This window comes from Cylas formicarius, unplaced genomic scaffold, assembly GCF_029955315.1.
Source record: "Cylas formicarius isolate icCylForm1 unplaced genomic scaffold, icCylForm1.1 PGA_scaffold_9__14_contigs__length_23061073, whole genome shotgun sequence".
Classification (NCBI taxonomy): Eukaryota; Metazoa; Arthropoda; class Insecta; order Coleoptera; family Brentidae; genus Cylas; species Cylas formicarius.
In genome coordinates this window covers 5,956,000-5,974,217 of record NW_026844365.1, presented here as the reverse complement: position 1 = coordinate 5,974,217, position 18,218 = coordinate 5,956,000, and the positions used below count along the sequence as shown (strand labels likewise).

At 32.2% G+C, this 18,218-nt stretch overlaps 1 protein-coding gene and 1 long non-coding RNA gene across 2 annotated transcripts; one reads left to right on the top strand and one right to left on the bottom strand.

The window, feature by feature from the left end:
• Positions 1–232: 232 nt before the first annotated feature.
• On the top strand, positions 233–17,383 carry LOC132707842 (mucolipin-3-like). The gene is made up of 8 exons (XM_060679806.1): positions 233–452; positions 552–719; positions 769–965; positions 4,547–4,823; positions 6,458–6,573; positions 9,262–9,692; positions 12,504–12,808; positions 13,754–17,383. Exons 1-8 carry the CDS (start codon positions 376–378, stop codon positions 13,947–13,949), a joined length of 1,767 nt encoding a protein of 588 aa, XP_060535789.1. The 5' UTR covers positions 233–375; the 3' UTR covers positions 13,950–17,383.
• LOC132707844 (uncharacterized) lies at positions 1,221–2,638 on the bottom strand. The gene is made up of 3 exons (XR_009619784.1): positions 2,193–2,638; positions 1,832–1,892; positions 1,221–1,436 (listed from the first exon to the last, which is right to left on the bottom strand). It is a non-coding gene; the product is annotated as an uncharacterized LOC132707844 (long non-coding RNA).
• Positions 17,384–18,218: the final 835 nt, after the last annotated feature.

Below are 18,218 nucleotides of genomic sequence, written 5' to 3'. Positions count from 1 at the left end.
AGAAATAACCTTTAAAAACACAATTTAATCAAAACGATTAAGCGCACTGCTCAAAAAAATTGCTTTGTATCTACTATCAAAGAATTACATGCATTTTTAAGAGCACAGATGGCATCGTGTGAACCAAGCTCCAGAATCCTCAACGGATGTCGGAAATGGGCGAATGTTCCAAGCAAATTTTTTAATTTTCGAAAGGAATTGAATAATTTGGAGTTATGCCAAACTTGTAACGATAGTTTATGCTGAGGTTTAATTTTCTTTAATAGAAATAAGCTTTGTATGCTGTTTATTCCTTGCTTTATTAAAATAACTTGTTTCTTGGATTTAGAAGAAGTTGTTCAATAGTTTGTGCATATTTTTTTGAAGAAACCTACAATGGAAAACTCGACAGCCCAAGATCCAAACTGCATTAATTATATGACAGACAGTGATCATGAAAAATCGGAATTAGAGTAATATCTTTTGTTGTGTTTTGTTTGCTTATTGTTACTGATTCTTTTCTGCTTTACAAATTATTGCCAAGTGTTAAAAATGTACCATTTTAATATTAGGTTGCCTCCAGACTTGGTAACTGAAGACAAGATGAGAAGAAGGTTACAGTTTTTTTTCATGAATCCAATAGAAAAGTGGCACGCAAAAAGACGTTTTCCCTACAAGTTTATCGTTCAAGTTGTGAAAATTGTTTTGGTAACCATGCAATTGTGTTTGTTCGCGTCAAGGTTTGTAAACATACTGCTTTTTTTTTTACATCTAGTAATATTTTTTTAGCCGATATAACCATGTAAGTTACACCTGGGATAATAGGATAACCTTTTCGCATTTATTTTTGAAAGGATGGGACACTACAAGAGAAGTGAATTCTTATCCTCCTTCCGTAGGTCCTCTTGCCATATATACAGAAAAGGATTTCTTTGATACAATTGATTATGCTTACAAAGGCTATTCTTCTTTGAGTACATCGGTGGGTAAGTTTTTGAATTTGGATTCTTAAGACCCAAATTAGTTTCAAAATAAATAGGTTAGTGTTAGTGCTTAAAAAATTAGCTTGCCCATTTTCTCTACATAAATAAAATGAAAGTAATATCTAATCTGCTAACAGTAGAGTTGATGGCCTAAAAAGAGTCCTTTTCAACAACTCAGGGTTTGATGAAACCTGTTCAGCCATTTTGCAATTATTGACAATTATTTCTAAAAATGTTTGAACACTCTCCACTCTCCTTCCCAATTTATCTTTATTTATTTATTTATAATGTACACCTATATCCAGCAGTTTTTGAAATATTTGATTGCCCCGAATTGCTTAGGAATGGTGATATAGGCGATGACTGTCAAAAAAAGCGATGCCAGTTCTGCAGTGAGAACAACCTTCTTATTTTAAATGAAACAGCCTGGATATTTTTCCTTTTCCAGATAATAGCTTTCTCAAATTTTGATACCTAAAAAAATGGAAATCCATTTGATGAAATTGAAAAAATTTGGACTTTGTAGTTTGTAAAAACTTTATAATAACGCGTGTTTACTGCCTCTCCAATACTTTTTCAGATATTTGCTATTTCAATTTAAAATGTAAACTAAAAAAAATGAACTCAAAGTGTGGGACAGCGAGTGAAAAGTACCTATTTAAAATGCCGCGGGGCATGACACTAATAAAAAATAAAATAAAAACAATTTCTCCTTATACATATGCAGGTATTTAACAATTTTAGTAAAATAAACATATTCAAGTGACATATTTTCAGTACGTATACTGATCAAATAACTTAAAACACATACTATATAGTACAATAAATACAAATAGTGTAAAATAAAGGTGATCTGATTGCTACCTTACCTGGTCATTAGCGCCTATCCAGTTTTCGCCTAAGTTTTCATCTAAGTGTTCACATAATATGCTGGAATTATGAGAAAATAAACATTACTAAATTTTTTTTTTCATATTGACACTTGAACCCTATTATCAAAACTATTAGAGCCATCTAAGAGCTACTCAATTGTAGTCATACTTTATTTATAAAAAATCTCTAAATTTGTGCTAGTAATTTGATTAACACTCTTAATACTAATTTAATCTTGTATCGTGTCCCATTTTACAACTTTTAAAAGTGTAACAATTTGTTATACCGATTTTTGTTGTTTATTTTGAGTTTTAGTCCAGTTAGTTAATAAAAAAAAGAAAATAAATTAAGTAATACATTTGCTATTGCCTTGCTTCCCGTCGCGCTGTCAGTCTATTTGTTTTAATTCCATTTTTTCTATTATTCTGTTATTTTTATGTTGGCTCCATTCCGTTTCCATTCAATCAATGTATATTTTCTATATTTGTACTAATCAACTATTTTGATTTTGTCATCGATTTTGAATTATAATTAGGAAAAATATGAGTTAGGGATTTTAATTTTTTCAATTTGGAAAGTTGCAGCAATTTTGTTTCAAAACTCATTCAAATCATATTTAATAATTTTTTCGCGTTACATTTCCATTAGATTAGCGTAGCGAAAAAATGACCAAAAGATAAAGCGAAATGGCAAGGACAAATTAAGTAATGTTATGTTATTTGTCTAAATGCATTCTAAAAGGTTTTCTTTAAATAATACTCGCATATCGTTCAAATAGTTATTATTCGTTTTATGTACAGACTAATTTTTGATAAACGAACTTGTTGATAATTTTCTAAATATAACCAAGCACGTGTGAACTAAGATTCCTTTACTGTTTTCGGAGTAAGTAAATCGGCGAAGACGCAATGATGGAAGCTATTTTCTAGTTTCCAAAAATGTTCACCAGGGGGTTTAATTGTTATCTTGAATTTCAAAACTACGTTTTTACCTACAAAAATTAATGCTAAGGGTGAGAAAGATTCAAATCTTGTTTGTTTAATGTTGTTTGCTCTATCTGGGCAAGAAAAGTTTAAAGATACGGAAATAAAATGTCCTAATTGTAGCCAACCTACATACCGGTGCGTTACTGAAGTCATCATTTGTAATGGAATTCACTTTTGAGAACTTTCATGAGAATTTATTATTCCGTTTTGTATTGCTTCCGTCCAGTTTACAGTTTAAAAAAATTTGGTTAGTTAAATGGCTTTTGCTACGTGATATTCGTTTTGATATATATTATATAATTATTAAAAATGTAATTTGATTTGGTTAGTTAAATGGCTTTTGCTACGTGATATTCGTTTTGATATATATTATATAATTATTAAAAATATAATTAGGTAGTCAAATTACCCAACAACACAGTAAAAACCGCATCTCATATCTTTATCCTAACCTAAAATATGATTTACAGAACTTAACGTTCAGAAGTCCAAAGAAAACGAGTCGGAAAGCAACCCCACAGTTACTACTATGGCCTTTCTTTACATTTTAAACATCACTGACCATATATCAGAAGTTCTTAAAAAAACATAACGTTAAAACTAGATTTACCACTGGCCCAAAAATCTCTCAACATCCACCAAATACATTATCGACTAGGCTAAGATAATATAAAAGAGTTATGCCTTTTTGGAGATATGGAAATTTATTTAAGAAAATATTTGGAAACCGCCCACCACTTTCCTTGAAGCGATAGAGCAAACAGCGTTCAACAAAAAAGATAAGTTACTCATAAAATTCTCATAATAGTTAATGGGAAAACATCATGCAATTTTTCACCCAACCCTTTCATTAAAAGTTTGTTAAGTTTCAATTTTTGCGTTTAAGATAACTGCCAGGTAGGTTTACTTAGTTCAACCGGAAGTTGGTGTCAACTTGTTTATTTCACCTCGTATAATGTATACCTATATCCAGCAGTTTTTGAAATATTTGATCTTGAATAAAAATTGTGCTTTCTGCTTAGTCAACTTTGAAAATAGATAAGATGTTGAAAACGAGTTTTAAGTTCACATTTTTGTAATTTTTGTTGTTTACTTTAGCTTTAAGGGTTATCAAATCCAGGACTTGACTGTAGAAAAACAGTTTTTGTGTTATATTGGTAAAGATGCTAAAAATAATAAGTAATAATTGTATGTGTTCTATTAGACATGGCAACATAGCATGTTAACGTTCCTGCCGTAGAAACTTTAGTAACCTTAATGCAGTTGAATAGAGAGGCAAGTCCAGACCTTGATAACACTCCAAGTTACAGGCCGCCTAATTTTAGACAGTCTGTATAAAAGTAGGCAACTCCTATAACAAAAATGTAAACTTAAGCCTCCTTTTTGCAATATTTCAAAAACATAATTATACATAAAATATGTTTAGAATTTCACACAGAATCTAAAATTGTACTAATATTCGGGGCGGTCCACTTGAAATAAGTAACTTGACACCAACTTCCGGCTTAAGCGAAACTGACAGGACGTTGAAAATATTTTAAAAAAGAAGTACACTTAACGCTTACCTTAATCCTAAAAATTGAAAGGCGTTTCTAAATTAGATCTCAATAAACTTCAGATCTTTTTACCAATTAATTATATTCAAGGAGAACTTAAAATTACATTTTTGTTTGACGTTCCTTTGTTCTGCAAAGCCGTGTATTGTTAATATTTAATTAATTTTAGGTTCTTATTCTTACGCTAACGAAGACAATACGCCCGTTGACATGGTCTTCTGCCTCTATCAGTATAAAGAAGGCATCATATACGGTTTCAACGAGTCCTACATATTTAACAATGAAATTATAGAGTCTTGCATGAATATTTCGAGGCACCAAGTGGGAGACGTTCTCGATTCCGAGACCTTTATGAAGGCGGAACCGGTGAACCTAAGTTTCTCGGCGTTGGTGCGGGCCGATCTGATGTTTTCTTTAAAAACCGTCAATTTTAGAGCCGCCAGCAAGTAAGTATATTTGTTTGTTTTTAATAATTATTTAAAAAAAATGTTTACCAGGACATACACTTACGGATTAACAACGAAAGGGGAATCCGACAGTGGGCCTAGCAAAAATCCCTGTGGCACTCCACAGTTATTTGTAACAATTTCACGTACTGTTTTCATAGACAAAATTGTAAAGAAAAAATACCAAATTTGTTTAAAACATGATTTTTTGAATAGTCCAAAAAGCCGTACTTTTTAAGTGAAGATATCCTGAAAATAGCTTTTAAAATGAACAATTCTTTAGGAAAATTGGTTCAATCACTTGCCATCCATAAATAATGATTTTTTATTTTGCAAGTAAATTTACAAAATTAACAAGTACAAAAATTTAACTCCTCTAAAAATGATACCTTAAATTGATTTTTAATTAAGTTACCTGTTTACCTTCTTTTACAAATTATCTATACTAAATTTATGGATTTAATATAAGAGGTTATCTAATTAGGCTTCAATGGTGAAATAGGCGACGTTGTCGTCTTTGTATTTGATTTTCTCAAGCAGTGGTTTTTATTAGTATTTGTTTACTATTTCCTCAGAATAATTAATTATTAATTATGTCGTTCAAAAATTAATTTCTAGTTTATTCATTAAATCATTAATTATTTAGGTTTTTGTCATTTCTGCAAAAACGGTTAAATTTGGGTATAGGGTGTGGTACTTATGGCAACGTTGCCTATGCCACCATTGGGTCCAGCCCAGTTAGAAGCTTCCAAAAATTCCAAAAATATATTTCCACTACGCGACTTTTGACTAACTGTATATTTACAAGCAGAGTCATTTAAGTTAACACCGTAACTTTTTCAAGCTAACAAGTCTTAAGTCTATGTAATATATAAAGGAAGGTACCCAACATCATAATTAAAACCAATATGTTACCATATTTAAAACGCTAAGTAATGAGACCCATGATATGTTTAATAGGGGCGGTGACTTGTAAAATTCTAAATGATTTAAAAACAAATTTGAATTTTTTAAATTGTTTATTTTCAAAGCTTTTAAACTTTTAAATTGTAAAATTTGAAAATCTTGATTGAATCTGTAAGGCACTATGAGACAATCGCCACATCCCTGATACCTTGATTTTGTTTATTGAACTTTCATTATTTTTCATTAATTTTCTTACAAAATTGATTATATTAAAAGCTATTTTTAGATAATTTTTTCCTAAGAAGTCGGACGCTTATTCACTGGAGTTTCTGAAATTCTGAACAGTTTTTTAAACAGTTATAGTAATCATTTGCAAAAGTCAAATATTGAGATTATTCACATCAACGAAGTTCATCTCATAAGTGAAACATCTCTAGTGATCTTCCAGCGGCGAAAAAGCCAAGTATCTTTAATCTCACTTTAAGGAAAACTAGAATTTTATCCCTACTAGTGTGACAACAGCAACTAGAGTTGTTGTTGTATTTTTTTTTGTTTCAGATCCGTTAAAAATTAGCATAAGAAAAAAAAAACATTGTTACTTTGCTAATCTAATCGACTGCTACTAACCTAAATAAATAACCAAAAAAAAAATTTCAAAAAATCCACTTTGTAATGCGACTTACTTTGTGCTTACACATAGAGTCGGCCAATTGTCACCTCTTTTCCAGGATCTCGGCACCGAATTGCTATAGATTCGATATAACAATTTCGTTTAGTAACGACAATCATGATGGGCAGATTACTCTCGATTTGGACGCGGACGCGACCAGGCTTATGTGTAAAGGTTAGTTTATTGATGGACTGAAGCTTATAAATATACTGGGTGTTATTAAAATATTGTAGTGAATCTGCATCTTGCGCTGATGCCGAAACGATATTTTCATTCTGTTAGGCACAAATTGGAGAATTGCTATGAGGCGATAATTTAACGAAACCAGGTTGGTAAAGGCAAATTTACGAAAGATAATTAAAATAGTATATGAGGCACCATATACCATATAATTATTTAGAAAAATATATAAAAGACTTCGAAAAACGAATTTTTGAGCATTTTCAAACAAATGACATTTCATAGTCTTTCAGTTTAATTTGATATTTAGTATTTTATAAATGTTGGCAGACGTTAAAGCAGAATTTTTTAATTTACAATTTTTTTTTGAACAACAAACTTGATCGCATATGAAAAAGCACCATTTTTACTAAAAAAAACTCTGCTTTGGTGGCATATTCTTGAGTTTTCTGCAAAAAAAGATCATGGAATATTAACTTTTACATTCATGATAGAAGTTTTTCAGATGTCCTAAGTAGTAATGAAAGAAATAATTTGGTATGACTTTTTTGAAATTCTTGTTTAGTGATTTTTTCAGTTCTTATTGTTTCGTTAGAAAGTAGAGCGGTATTATGCCCTGTATACGCTCTCAACTTGGTTAAATAGAAATAAACTATTAGATGTTAACAAATGATTTTCAAATCTCCTAAGATTTTTTCGTTTATAGGTATCAATCTGGCATAATCGATTGTTTGGGGTACTTCTTGTTGCTAATGAGTTCATTCTAAAAATTATCAACCTAGTTCTAATGATCGATTCAAATAGACAATTAAAAGTTATTAACAAGATAATTGCATCACTCAAAATTTTCATGGCACATGGGGCTTTTTGTGTTGGGGTTTGAAGTTGTTTTAATGTGTTCTGCTATTGTTCATTACATTTTAATAAACATCCATTTTAGTTTTTGAAAAAAACTTCCACCTGCTGCAATAATACTATTCACAGATCTTCTGGATTCCTCCTGCATCAGTTGTTGGTGGGTGGCACTTTCTGACCTACCACTCATTACTCGAAAATTCCGTTTACTTCATTTAACAATTATACACTGTTACTCGATATTCTGGTAAGTTTCGACGTAGTTTCCTTCTTTAATCCTGTTTCTATTCATGAAACTCTCAATAAATTTCATATATAAATAAAAATCCGAAAATCTGAAATATAATCTGCGTATTTTAATAAAAAAAAATTACTTGTAACGGTATTTATATACGCTTTTGAGAAGAAAACACCCGACACCATCTAAAACCCAAACTATGCAGGCGCTACGGCAATAATACTACATCGAATTAATATAATTTTAAAAAGAATTCAATTGTCTATCCGTTCCAATAAAGCAAGCAAAGATATCATCCACGTATCTATACCACCATAAAAAGCTTTTCTGTTTCTGTTCTAGTATGATATTTTCCAAATTATCCATAAAAATCTCGGCTAACAAAGGACTAAGTGGGTTTCCCATAATCAAACCTTTAGAGATATAAATCTGTCCATTAAATTCAAAATAATTTTGGTCTAAAGATACTATTAAGCAATCTAATAAATCTTTTTTCACCAATGGGTTAAGAGTTAGGGTAAAATCTACTAAATCTATCACATCCATAGGTGGAATACTGGGAAATAAGTTTTGTACATCAAAAGACAATAGTGTTGCGTTAGAAATGATTTTTATATCTTTAATTTTGTTGATTAATTCAAAAGAATTTTTTATTGCAAATTTTGGTTTAAAATCTGTGTGGAACTTTAAAATATTTACTAATTTTGTAGAGAGTTTAACTGCTGGAGCTGTTACATAAGACACCACTGGTCTAATGGACAAAAAGTACAAAATTAAATTTATTGGAAGCCATGGAGATTAACAAAATGAGACATTCAAATGTATTGCTTAACGATCAATTAGATTTAAATACCTCTCCTTTATTTAACTTAAATTCTCGTAACAACATTAATTAAGGTTTTATGGTCATTTTTCGGTATATATAGTAGCAGGTAGTTTGTAAATATTACATTTGATAAAGACACGGTGTTGTCGAAACAATTGTCATGCCAAAATATATAATTTCGTAAAAATCTGAACTTTTAGTTCTTATTTATTTTGATAAATGGATTTTCATCAAGTAAAAGCCTAATCAGTTCAATAATAACAATCCGAGATTCCATAAAAATCTCTAAACAACCAATCTAAACCGCGACTCGTGTCTTCGCTTTTAACCGATCAACCATCATTAACCATATTCATGTCCCTCCTTCCGCTTCGCCTCCCTCAAACAGGAGAGAATGCGTTCCAGTTTCAGTGAACCTGACGTCCGCAAGCCCGACTCATCAACAACCTGGCGCCGACGTTATCCAGACGATATGTAAATAGCCGTTTTAGTTTAGTTTTTTTTTATATAGTAAATATTTTTTTTATAAACCGATTCATTCCGACCACTTCATTATGTAGGTATTTTTAAGGTGCGCAACTTTTGTATGAAATCTTTCGAAAAAAACCGGTTTCAGTCAAATGAAACATTGGATACCAATTCATTCCTACCATGGTTCTCAAATTTACTGTTTAGTCTAATATCAGATGGCAGTTTCTGTCACCTCTATTAGACTCTAATTCGGCCGGCGCTTAGAAGTTTGATACGCTCCATTTCGTTTCAGGCGACACGAAATATATTACCGACAACGAAATAGCGAACTTCATGCGCAGTTTACTAAACTACCTGGTGATCACCACCTGCGTAATTTCGTTTATTTTGTGCGCCCGGGCAGTGTGGCGCGCCCAGCAACTAAAAAACGCAACCGTGCGCTTTTTCGCCGAGCATTTCGACAAAAAACTGACGATGCACGACAGACACAAGTTCCTAAATATGTGGTACATCATGATAATTGTGAACGACATCTTGATCGTGATGGGATCGGCCATAAAGGAACAGATCGAAAGCGTCGAGTTTACGAGCGACCAATGGAACATATGCAGTTTATTCCTCGGGATCGGTAACATGCTGGTGTGGTTCGGGGTGCTTCGCTATTTGGGTTTTTTCAAAACGTACAACGTCGTTATACTGACGTTGCAAAAGTCTGCGCCCCAGGTGAGCCCTCATAACATTGTATTTTAGAAAGATGTGGAATTTTGTTGGTTTTCATGTCTGCAAATTAAGTAATGCGACTTCTTCTCTGATAAGGATGTTCATCATTCTTCCCATCTCTTCTGGGGTCTTCCTCTGGATCTTGTTTCAACTGGTATATTGTTCTTTACCATTTTTGTTATGTATTTATTCAGAATTGTCTTCGTATTCTATCCCAGCTTGTCACGCCTTCATTTCGCCTTCAAGGTCTTCATTTCGGATACTCGATGTTAACCGATGGTTATGTCTGAATGTTTTCGACTTCCCGGTTTGTTTACTGAAATTGTAGTGTGACAAGGAACATTATCATAGGCCCTTTTTTCCGATAAAAGTGTTGATTGGCCGTTTGGTCTTGAGGTAGAGACTCTTTGTGGACGCGTCTTGGGCCCTGGAGAGATTTTTCTGGCGCTTGGTTTCTGGGTCCCAAACTCGACACCAGTAATGACACGTGTCATTTTCCCAACTGATATCCCTTTCTTCAATCCGAGCAACAGACGATGGAATATTAAAAGTATATGGAGAATTGGAAGAAGATTGGAATTTTTTTAACTTTGCAGCATTACCACATCTACTCTTATCAGACACCAACTTCTTTTTTCTTGAAATGGAATGTATATTATTACATTTTTTGATTCTATGGAATATTCTGAACGTTTCCATGTAACATATGTTGCAGCTCTCTTGAGGTATTTTGGAAACGTCGATTATGGAAATAATTAACTCGACCACATTTACCGTTACAAGCCCAATATTATATTTATATTGTCAATAAAATTAAACCTCAGATCTCTTGCTAAAATAGTTTGCCGTCGTTTTAACTTCCCCCAAAATTCTTTAAGTACTGCTGACTCACTAATCATCGTTCTCGCCCTTTTTTATCAAACTTCTGTTCATTCTTTCCGTCATGCAATTTTGTGCTGGGGTAAAGTCTGTTCATAGATATAAGAAAGTGACTAACTGATACGAATTAAGGAAAGACTCGGGCAAGCTTTATGAACGAAAATTTGGCTGAATAGGTCCTTACTTTGCTTAGAATTTAATTATTTGGGGTTTTGTTAGCAAAGATATCAAACAATATTTATTTATGTATGTATTTATGTTTAAATCTAAAATAAAATTATCAGTTTAGTCAACCCAACGCTTTTCCAGGGTATCATAAGTGTCGAACCAGGTTTCATCCAAGTAAATAATTGGCCTTTGTTGTTCTCTGTAAATCGTAATTTTTTCTAGATAATCCAGTCGCCATTTCCGAATTCTAAAAGATTCCATTAAATCTTGCCTTTTGTCAATTTTTTTAAATCTAAAACCCATGTGTTGTTCTGCCACATTTAACACCGGTTTCATCTTTCATCTTTTTCACGCCTCTTAATTCAGATATCTAATGTAGGCACCCTTTGTTCCTCGTACAACCGGTAAATTTTACGCCGTATTATATCTTGATCACTTCCATCTACACTCGAGAAAATGTCAGCATCGCTTCTTTTTTTTCCTCGCTGAAAGGGGATTATTCACAATGTGGCCGTTTCTTCTAAAGATGCTTGCTTGCTGGCACCACGTTCAATGAGAGTCAAATAAACATTGTTTATAACTTCCTTAGTCTCAATAGAATAGTGTTTTCTACATATTTTGCAGAATTTGCACACGATTCAACACACGCTGTATTACACACGAAATAAGAATTATTATTAATAAACTTAAACTAAGTAGTATACCAAACCAAAGAATATTAAACACAGGTAGGTATAAAATTATTTTCTATTACGGACCACAATTTTACATGAATTTAAATTCCGAAACCTTAGGTAATAATCTTGTTGCATTGTATGTTAATGACCACTCTTGGATAATCCCATTGAAAAGCAATTGGTCACTTTCTTATATCTATGAACAGACAATGTAAATTATTGTATGGTCGAGGATTGTCCCATTCACTCTGCAATACACACATCTAACTTTAGAAATTGTAACTAGACTCTCACAATTTGTAAACATCTCATATATTCCAATTTTATTTCTCATTATTAAGAAATATTTAAAATGTCGAGTGTTATTGGTCCACATATATCTGATTGTACTATTTCTAGCACTCTCTCGCTACATGGATGATGCTGTTGTTATTTGGCCTCATGGGCAACAATCCCTCCTAGATTATCTGAACCATTCCACTCTAACGTACCATTGAATTAGAAACTAATAGTATCCCCCTATTTTCCAGAAAGCATACAGATATACTTTATTATAACCTCCCACCCCTCACTTGCCACTGTGGTACTTCCTTACATTTAAAACATCACTTATCCACAATTGTGTTTGAGGCGGCAGGCATTCCATGCATATGCGGCAAAGAATATATTGTAACAACAGAACTAAAAATATCAACCGGGCTGGAAGAACATGAAATAACGTTAAGCAACAGGTGCCAAAGACAATCATAAAAGTAGGCATCAAATCTTATTTTACCACACTAAATTTTTTGCGCATAATCAATTCTTCTACCAAAAAAAAAATCCAAAGATCTATAGAAATCTCTAAACGACCAAACAATTTTAACCGCGCCTCAGGTCACCAATAAGGCAATCAGTCATCTGAGAAAATATTCATTAGCTCCGCCCCCTCAATCACTACATATACAGGTGCAGAGTAGAATGCAGTTAAGCTCTAAGTTTTTGTATATTTTTAATTCTTTTAAAGACTTATCTTTTTCTGCTCATGATAAAACCAACGCACAACTTTATGGTTTTAAAATATCAGCAACTATAAAGTCAACGCTTTTAGGTGGCTAGATTTTTAATCTGCGCCGTTTTGATATACGCCGGTTTTACATTCTGCGGTTGGCTGATCTTGGGACCGTACCACCTCAAATTTCGATCGCTGTCGACCACGTCCGAATGCCTGTTCTCGTTGATCAACGGCGACGACATGTTCGCGACGTTTTCGATCATGTCCAACAAGTCGCTGCTGCTGTGGTGGTTCTGCAGGATATACCTCTATTCCTTCATAAGTCTGTACATTTACGTTATCCTCAGCCTGTTCATAGCGGTTATTATGGACGCTTACGAAACCATCAAGCTGTACTACAGGTAAGAAATCGTTATATTCCTTTAGATTTTATTTTTCGTTGCCACTGAGTACGAACTACCCAAAAAAGCAATCTTTTCATATCAGAAATGATTCATTCCAATCCATTTCTTGACTTTACTACTATGTTTATAAACTTATTAATATTTCGGAAATCTTCATCCTGTGCGTCGAATAATCGAATAATAACTGAAGATACCTCAAAATGTGTTTTATAAGCATATACAAATATTATTACAGACACTTATTATTTTAATACTAAAAAAGCAAAAGGTAAGAAAATTATAAGCACAAAATATAAAATGAATTTAGTGTAGTTCTTGATGTGAAGTATTATCACTCTATTTTCTGGTGTCATCAAGTTGTTTGCGAAGCAGAAATTCTTAAAACTGATGAAAGGTGCTTATCTGCAATTCTGTTTGTTAAAGAAGTTTTCCTAAGCTTCATTGTTGAAAAGGCTTAAATTTTTATAAAATTCTAATAATGGTATTAACCCAAGTTGAAATTTTGCATCAACTTCTTCGTAATTAACATTGAATGGGGTCGCATTGCACTGGTTCCATTTTTCTAATGGCCTGAAATCTTTCAAATTCTGAAGATAGTTTTCTCAAATTAATTTCGTATTTTTTAATCTTATTGTTTGATATATAGTGAATTTGTTTGTTGCTTCAAATACTTTTCTGAAACTGAAAGAATCATGTTTACTAGTTTAACAACAATGTTAAGTATATGGTCAATATCTAAGGCCGATTTACATTCTCACGACGACACTCTTAAACGGGCCGGATTAAACAAAGAACACAAAACAAGAAACGAGTTTTCCTAAGTTTGTATCGTTTTTTAGGATTAAGATTATAATACTCCAAGTAAATTCTGTTTACACGTTGTTGTCGGTTTGAGTTGACACAATTCCGTAAACTGTTGGCTTTTTTTTTTGGAAATTTCAGCGAAGGGTTTCCGAAAAGCGACTTGGACATGTTCATCGGTAGTACAAACTGGGACGAACTTTCGAACGGCATGTTTCGCAGCGACTCGAACGACAGCCTCGGCGGCCGCATCAAAGACTTGTGCTGCTATTCCGGAATAAACGCCAAATATAGAACGCTGTCTGGGAAGAGGTTTAAACGAAACGCCTCCGTTTAGTCTTTTAAATGCACTTCGTAGGTAATATTTAACTCTTTTAGAACCCAAACATACAAAAAAAAAACGAGAGAGAGAGAGAGAGAGAGAGAATTTAAATATAAAAAAAATGGAACTTTGTAGTGGCGACAATATAATTTTCAATTTCAAGTTAAATTTTAAATTTTTTAAAGATCACGATAGTTTTGTAGGGTAAATCGAGGAAAGATGGACCGCCTTTTGAAAAACTCTGAATTGGAATTAGGCTCTGCAAAAAATTGTAACATAAACATAAGCTTTGGTTATTTATTTGGCGCCTTTTAAACGATAATCTAACACAGTGAATAATTATAAAAAATAAAATAATAAAAATTGAAATTGGCCCACCTCTGCTAGAACGCGAAGGAGAGATGGACGGTAAACTAAATTGCAACCGGTCCCTCCGAAGCAAGCATAGTTGCCCCGGTATGCGAAAAGTCGCGGGTAGCCTGTCTGTCCTATTGGTACATCTCTCCTCGATTTACCCTACGTATCAATTTTAGTTTATTCTGAGCAAATTTTGAATTAGAATATATTTCTTTACATATTGTTTTGTACAAAAATTATTTTTTACAATTTTTTGTGCCTTTAACTCTTTACGAAAGCTCGAATAATAATATAGGTTTTAATTTTGTCAGGAAAATTTTTGATAAACGTGTCAGAATTTACAAAAAGCCAGTCATAATAATATTTTATGAAGAATGCGCAATCCCTAAACTACTAAATACTAACATATTATGTTAAAAAAATTGCAGTTTTAGGCTTTTTGACATGAAAATTGCAATTTGAACTTTGCTCCTAGAGAAATCATTTTTTTATCTGTCGACTTCCGGTTGAAACATGATGGAATTCCGAAAAACACTTCCAGTTATTTTTGCAGTTTTTTTTTTTATAAATACGGAAAAGATGAAAAAGTGCGAAAAGGAATCAAAAAGCAGTACCTAACAAAAATAATTTTGGAAAACAATTTCAAATTAAATGTTATAATTTCGTAATATTTTGGTGTCTAGTAGCTCCAGGTTAGAGATTGCCTATTCTCTATAAATGATCTTTTTCGATTCGCAATATTCCTTACAAGAGATTTGGTCAGAAATTCTGTTTGTTTTTCAGAACATCCGACTTTTTTTTCACAAATTCTTTCAGAAAATTGGACGTGTTTCTCAAAAATTTGCTTTATTAAACTAAAACCAACCTACAAAAATGAAACAAAAATTTAAAAAGTTAATCTTAAAGAATATGTTCATTCATTTACTACAATTCTGTCATCGAGTTCGGGAAAACCCTGTATATTACATAGTTTTAATATTCAATATAAAGAATTTTCATATATAAGTTTCTGTTTCTTATAAACGTGGGTCTTAACTTTTTTCGTTTTCGAAATGCAGGGTGTCAACTTTTGACCGATTTTGATAAAACTTGGCGTAAAAGTATTTTTCTTTGTCTAATTAAAATAAAATCATTCCTTTCATTTTTTTTTACTTTTTTGGTTAAGAAAAAAACAGCATTTTCAGTAATTGTCATAAAGACTTGGAAGTGAAAATCCTTACTTAAGCAGTTTTCTAGGTTCACCGCCAATCCCGTTTTTTGAGAAATAACAATTTTAAAGTTCTTAGAATACTTTCTCCTCTATGTCTTAACAGAAAGTGGTGAGAGTGTTCGAACATAACAGCATCTTGTGAAACTTGGAGCCATTCAAAAAAGCCTCTTCTTAGCGGATTGCTTTCGATTACTTGCCGCTAGAGGGGTTGATCGATATCACTGCAAATAAAATTTATTATCTTAAAAAAAAAAAGGAAATAACTGGAACGATGTCACTTTTATTACAACACAAGATGGCCAAATATAACACGTAACGTGTAACACGTAAAGGAAAACCGCATTTCCTTTACCTATAGTATCAGTAAACGAAATAAAAACTCGAAATGTGCGAATAGTTGCAGTATACCCGCCATTATTACAGTCTAATATTCGTTCTATTAGGAGAAAGGATATAAATTTACTATTAAAAATAAATAAATGCAATCTTAATAATTATAATTTTCGCTATTTCGTTTTCCAAAGCTCACTTGCATTTTTAAAATTTCGTATTTTGTGTAGATAGACGGGCAATATTCAATTATGTTGAATTAAATACATTCTTAAATAAATGTTTTTTTATGTTTTTTGTTAAAAGAATATTTAATAATGGCAGGTATCCTGCACATTTTCAGTTTTTGCTTCTATTGATATTATAGATTAGGAAAAGGTATCGATATGCGGTTTTCACTAGCGTGTTAGACTCTGATTTCGCTTAATTTCTTGCAAGCAATCAAAATCAATCTGGTCATGGCAGCGTTGATGGCCTAAAAGCGCTTTTGAACAACCCCAATAAATTGTGGTCGTAAGTGTTGATCTCCCCTGCATCTTGTAGATATAACTCCTTACTTGTTCGGTTCTGTACGTTGTCTATCGCTCTCAGGAAAATTGGTTTAGTGATGTTTAAGATCTGTTCTGAGAACAGCTTCAAGTATTATTGTTCACTGTCAGACAACGTGTGACCTTCCTTCCTGGCCCACAAAATTGCGGTACAATAATAGTAAAGCATCTTTCTGTCTAAGTTGTGATCGTCTGCACGCATGTAGTGTGTGTTTCGTCGACTAAGTTTGGTAGCCTGACTTAAGAGGGCGTGGTGACCTCTTAAACCTTTAACACCCTCAAAAACAAGTCTATGCCGAAGGTTGAGTCTGCACATAATGGGCTGTTCTGCTGTGATGTTGGTGTTTTTATTGATATTTATTTCAGAAAATTGCTTGAACAGCCCCCACCACTTTCTCTTACGAGATAATTTATTTTTTATTAGATATTTATTTATTAATTTTTATTCTCTGCTACGAAGGTAGTTCGGAAAAAAAAAGAAAATAAAGAAGTTTGATTTTTAATTGCGCTATCTAAATAAATACTGAAGTCTTAAAAAATCATTAGCGCACCATAAATATCAATTGAACCCGAACAATTTTATTTTAATGAATTATTTAATTTTAATTAACTTTAATCGACTAGTTTCATTAAATTTTTGATTAATTAAATTTAATAATTTTGTTTGTTGTTTGTTAGTTTTTGTTTTTTTCTATAAATTTGACATCCCTTCTGTCGAAAAGGAAGTAGGCTCATATGAAGAAACAGATTGATCCTCTGTCAATAAATAGGCCTTTAAAATCTGTACCGATTTTTGAAACTGCCCTTATATCGTTATAGTATTATAATTGTTTATAAACAAAAACAATATTTTGATTCACTTTTAATTATATTTGATAGGTATACTACCAATGTGAAAAAGGGTATATAAGTAATTTTATTGTGTTAAATCTGTTTATAAGTGATAAGGTTATTCGTCGCGGATAATATATTGTATATAATTGTTTTTTTTTAATAAAGTAACGAACAACTTCTTCGACTTTTTTTCACCTTCGCCAAAACAATCGAATGTCAACAATGGCAACAAAGGTAAGACATAAATTGAGTTTTTTTTTTTTAAATGAATAAAACATTGTTTTCTCAATTAATCTGTTCTCTATATTGATGTGGGTGTGTTTTTTTTTTTAATCCATATCTGCAAAGGCTTAACGTATTATGACACAATCGCAAAAATATTTTCAGAAACAAGAATAAATACAACGATATTACCTTAGATAGTCAAATGATTTAGTGAAAAGTATATTTCAATACATTTATCCTAACGTAGAACATGATTAACTGACTTAACACTAAAAGAAAGTTGTATTTTAGGAACAAACTCCACTTCTCTGGTTGTATGCGTTTATTATTTAGCGCACTGGCAACGTTTGTTTTATTTAAATAAATATATTTCAGAACGTGGACATTTCGAATGGAAAACTATCAAAGCTAAATATGAATTGTCAAGCCTCTATTAACTTTAAAAAGAGACCGCATTCCATACACATAACTTAAATGTTGTTAAGTTAAACTGACTTTTAAAAAAATGTCGCGTTAAAAACACAATACCGGCATTTTAAAACCGAACTTCCAGTAAGGTTATTGTTATTTAGGTGCAATATATTCCTGTAGTTATCGTTCACTACATGTAAGTTCGTAGAACACAAAAATAACCGAGTATTGTAAAATATCACGGACCACATGTTGCTAAATTGCACATCCTATCATACATTTTTTTACAATACTTTTTAAAAACTTTGATAAATAACCAACAATGAAATAAAAATCAATTTTTGTTTTAACAATCTTGATTACAAATAA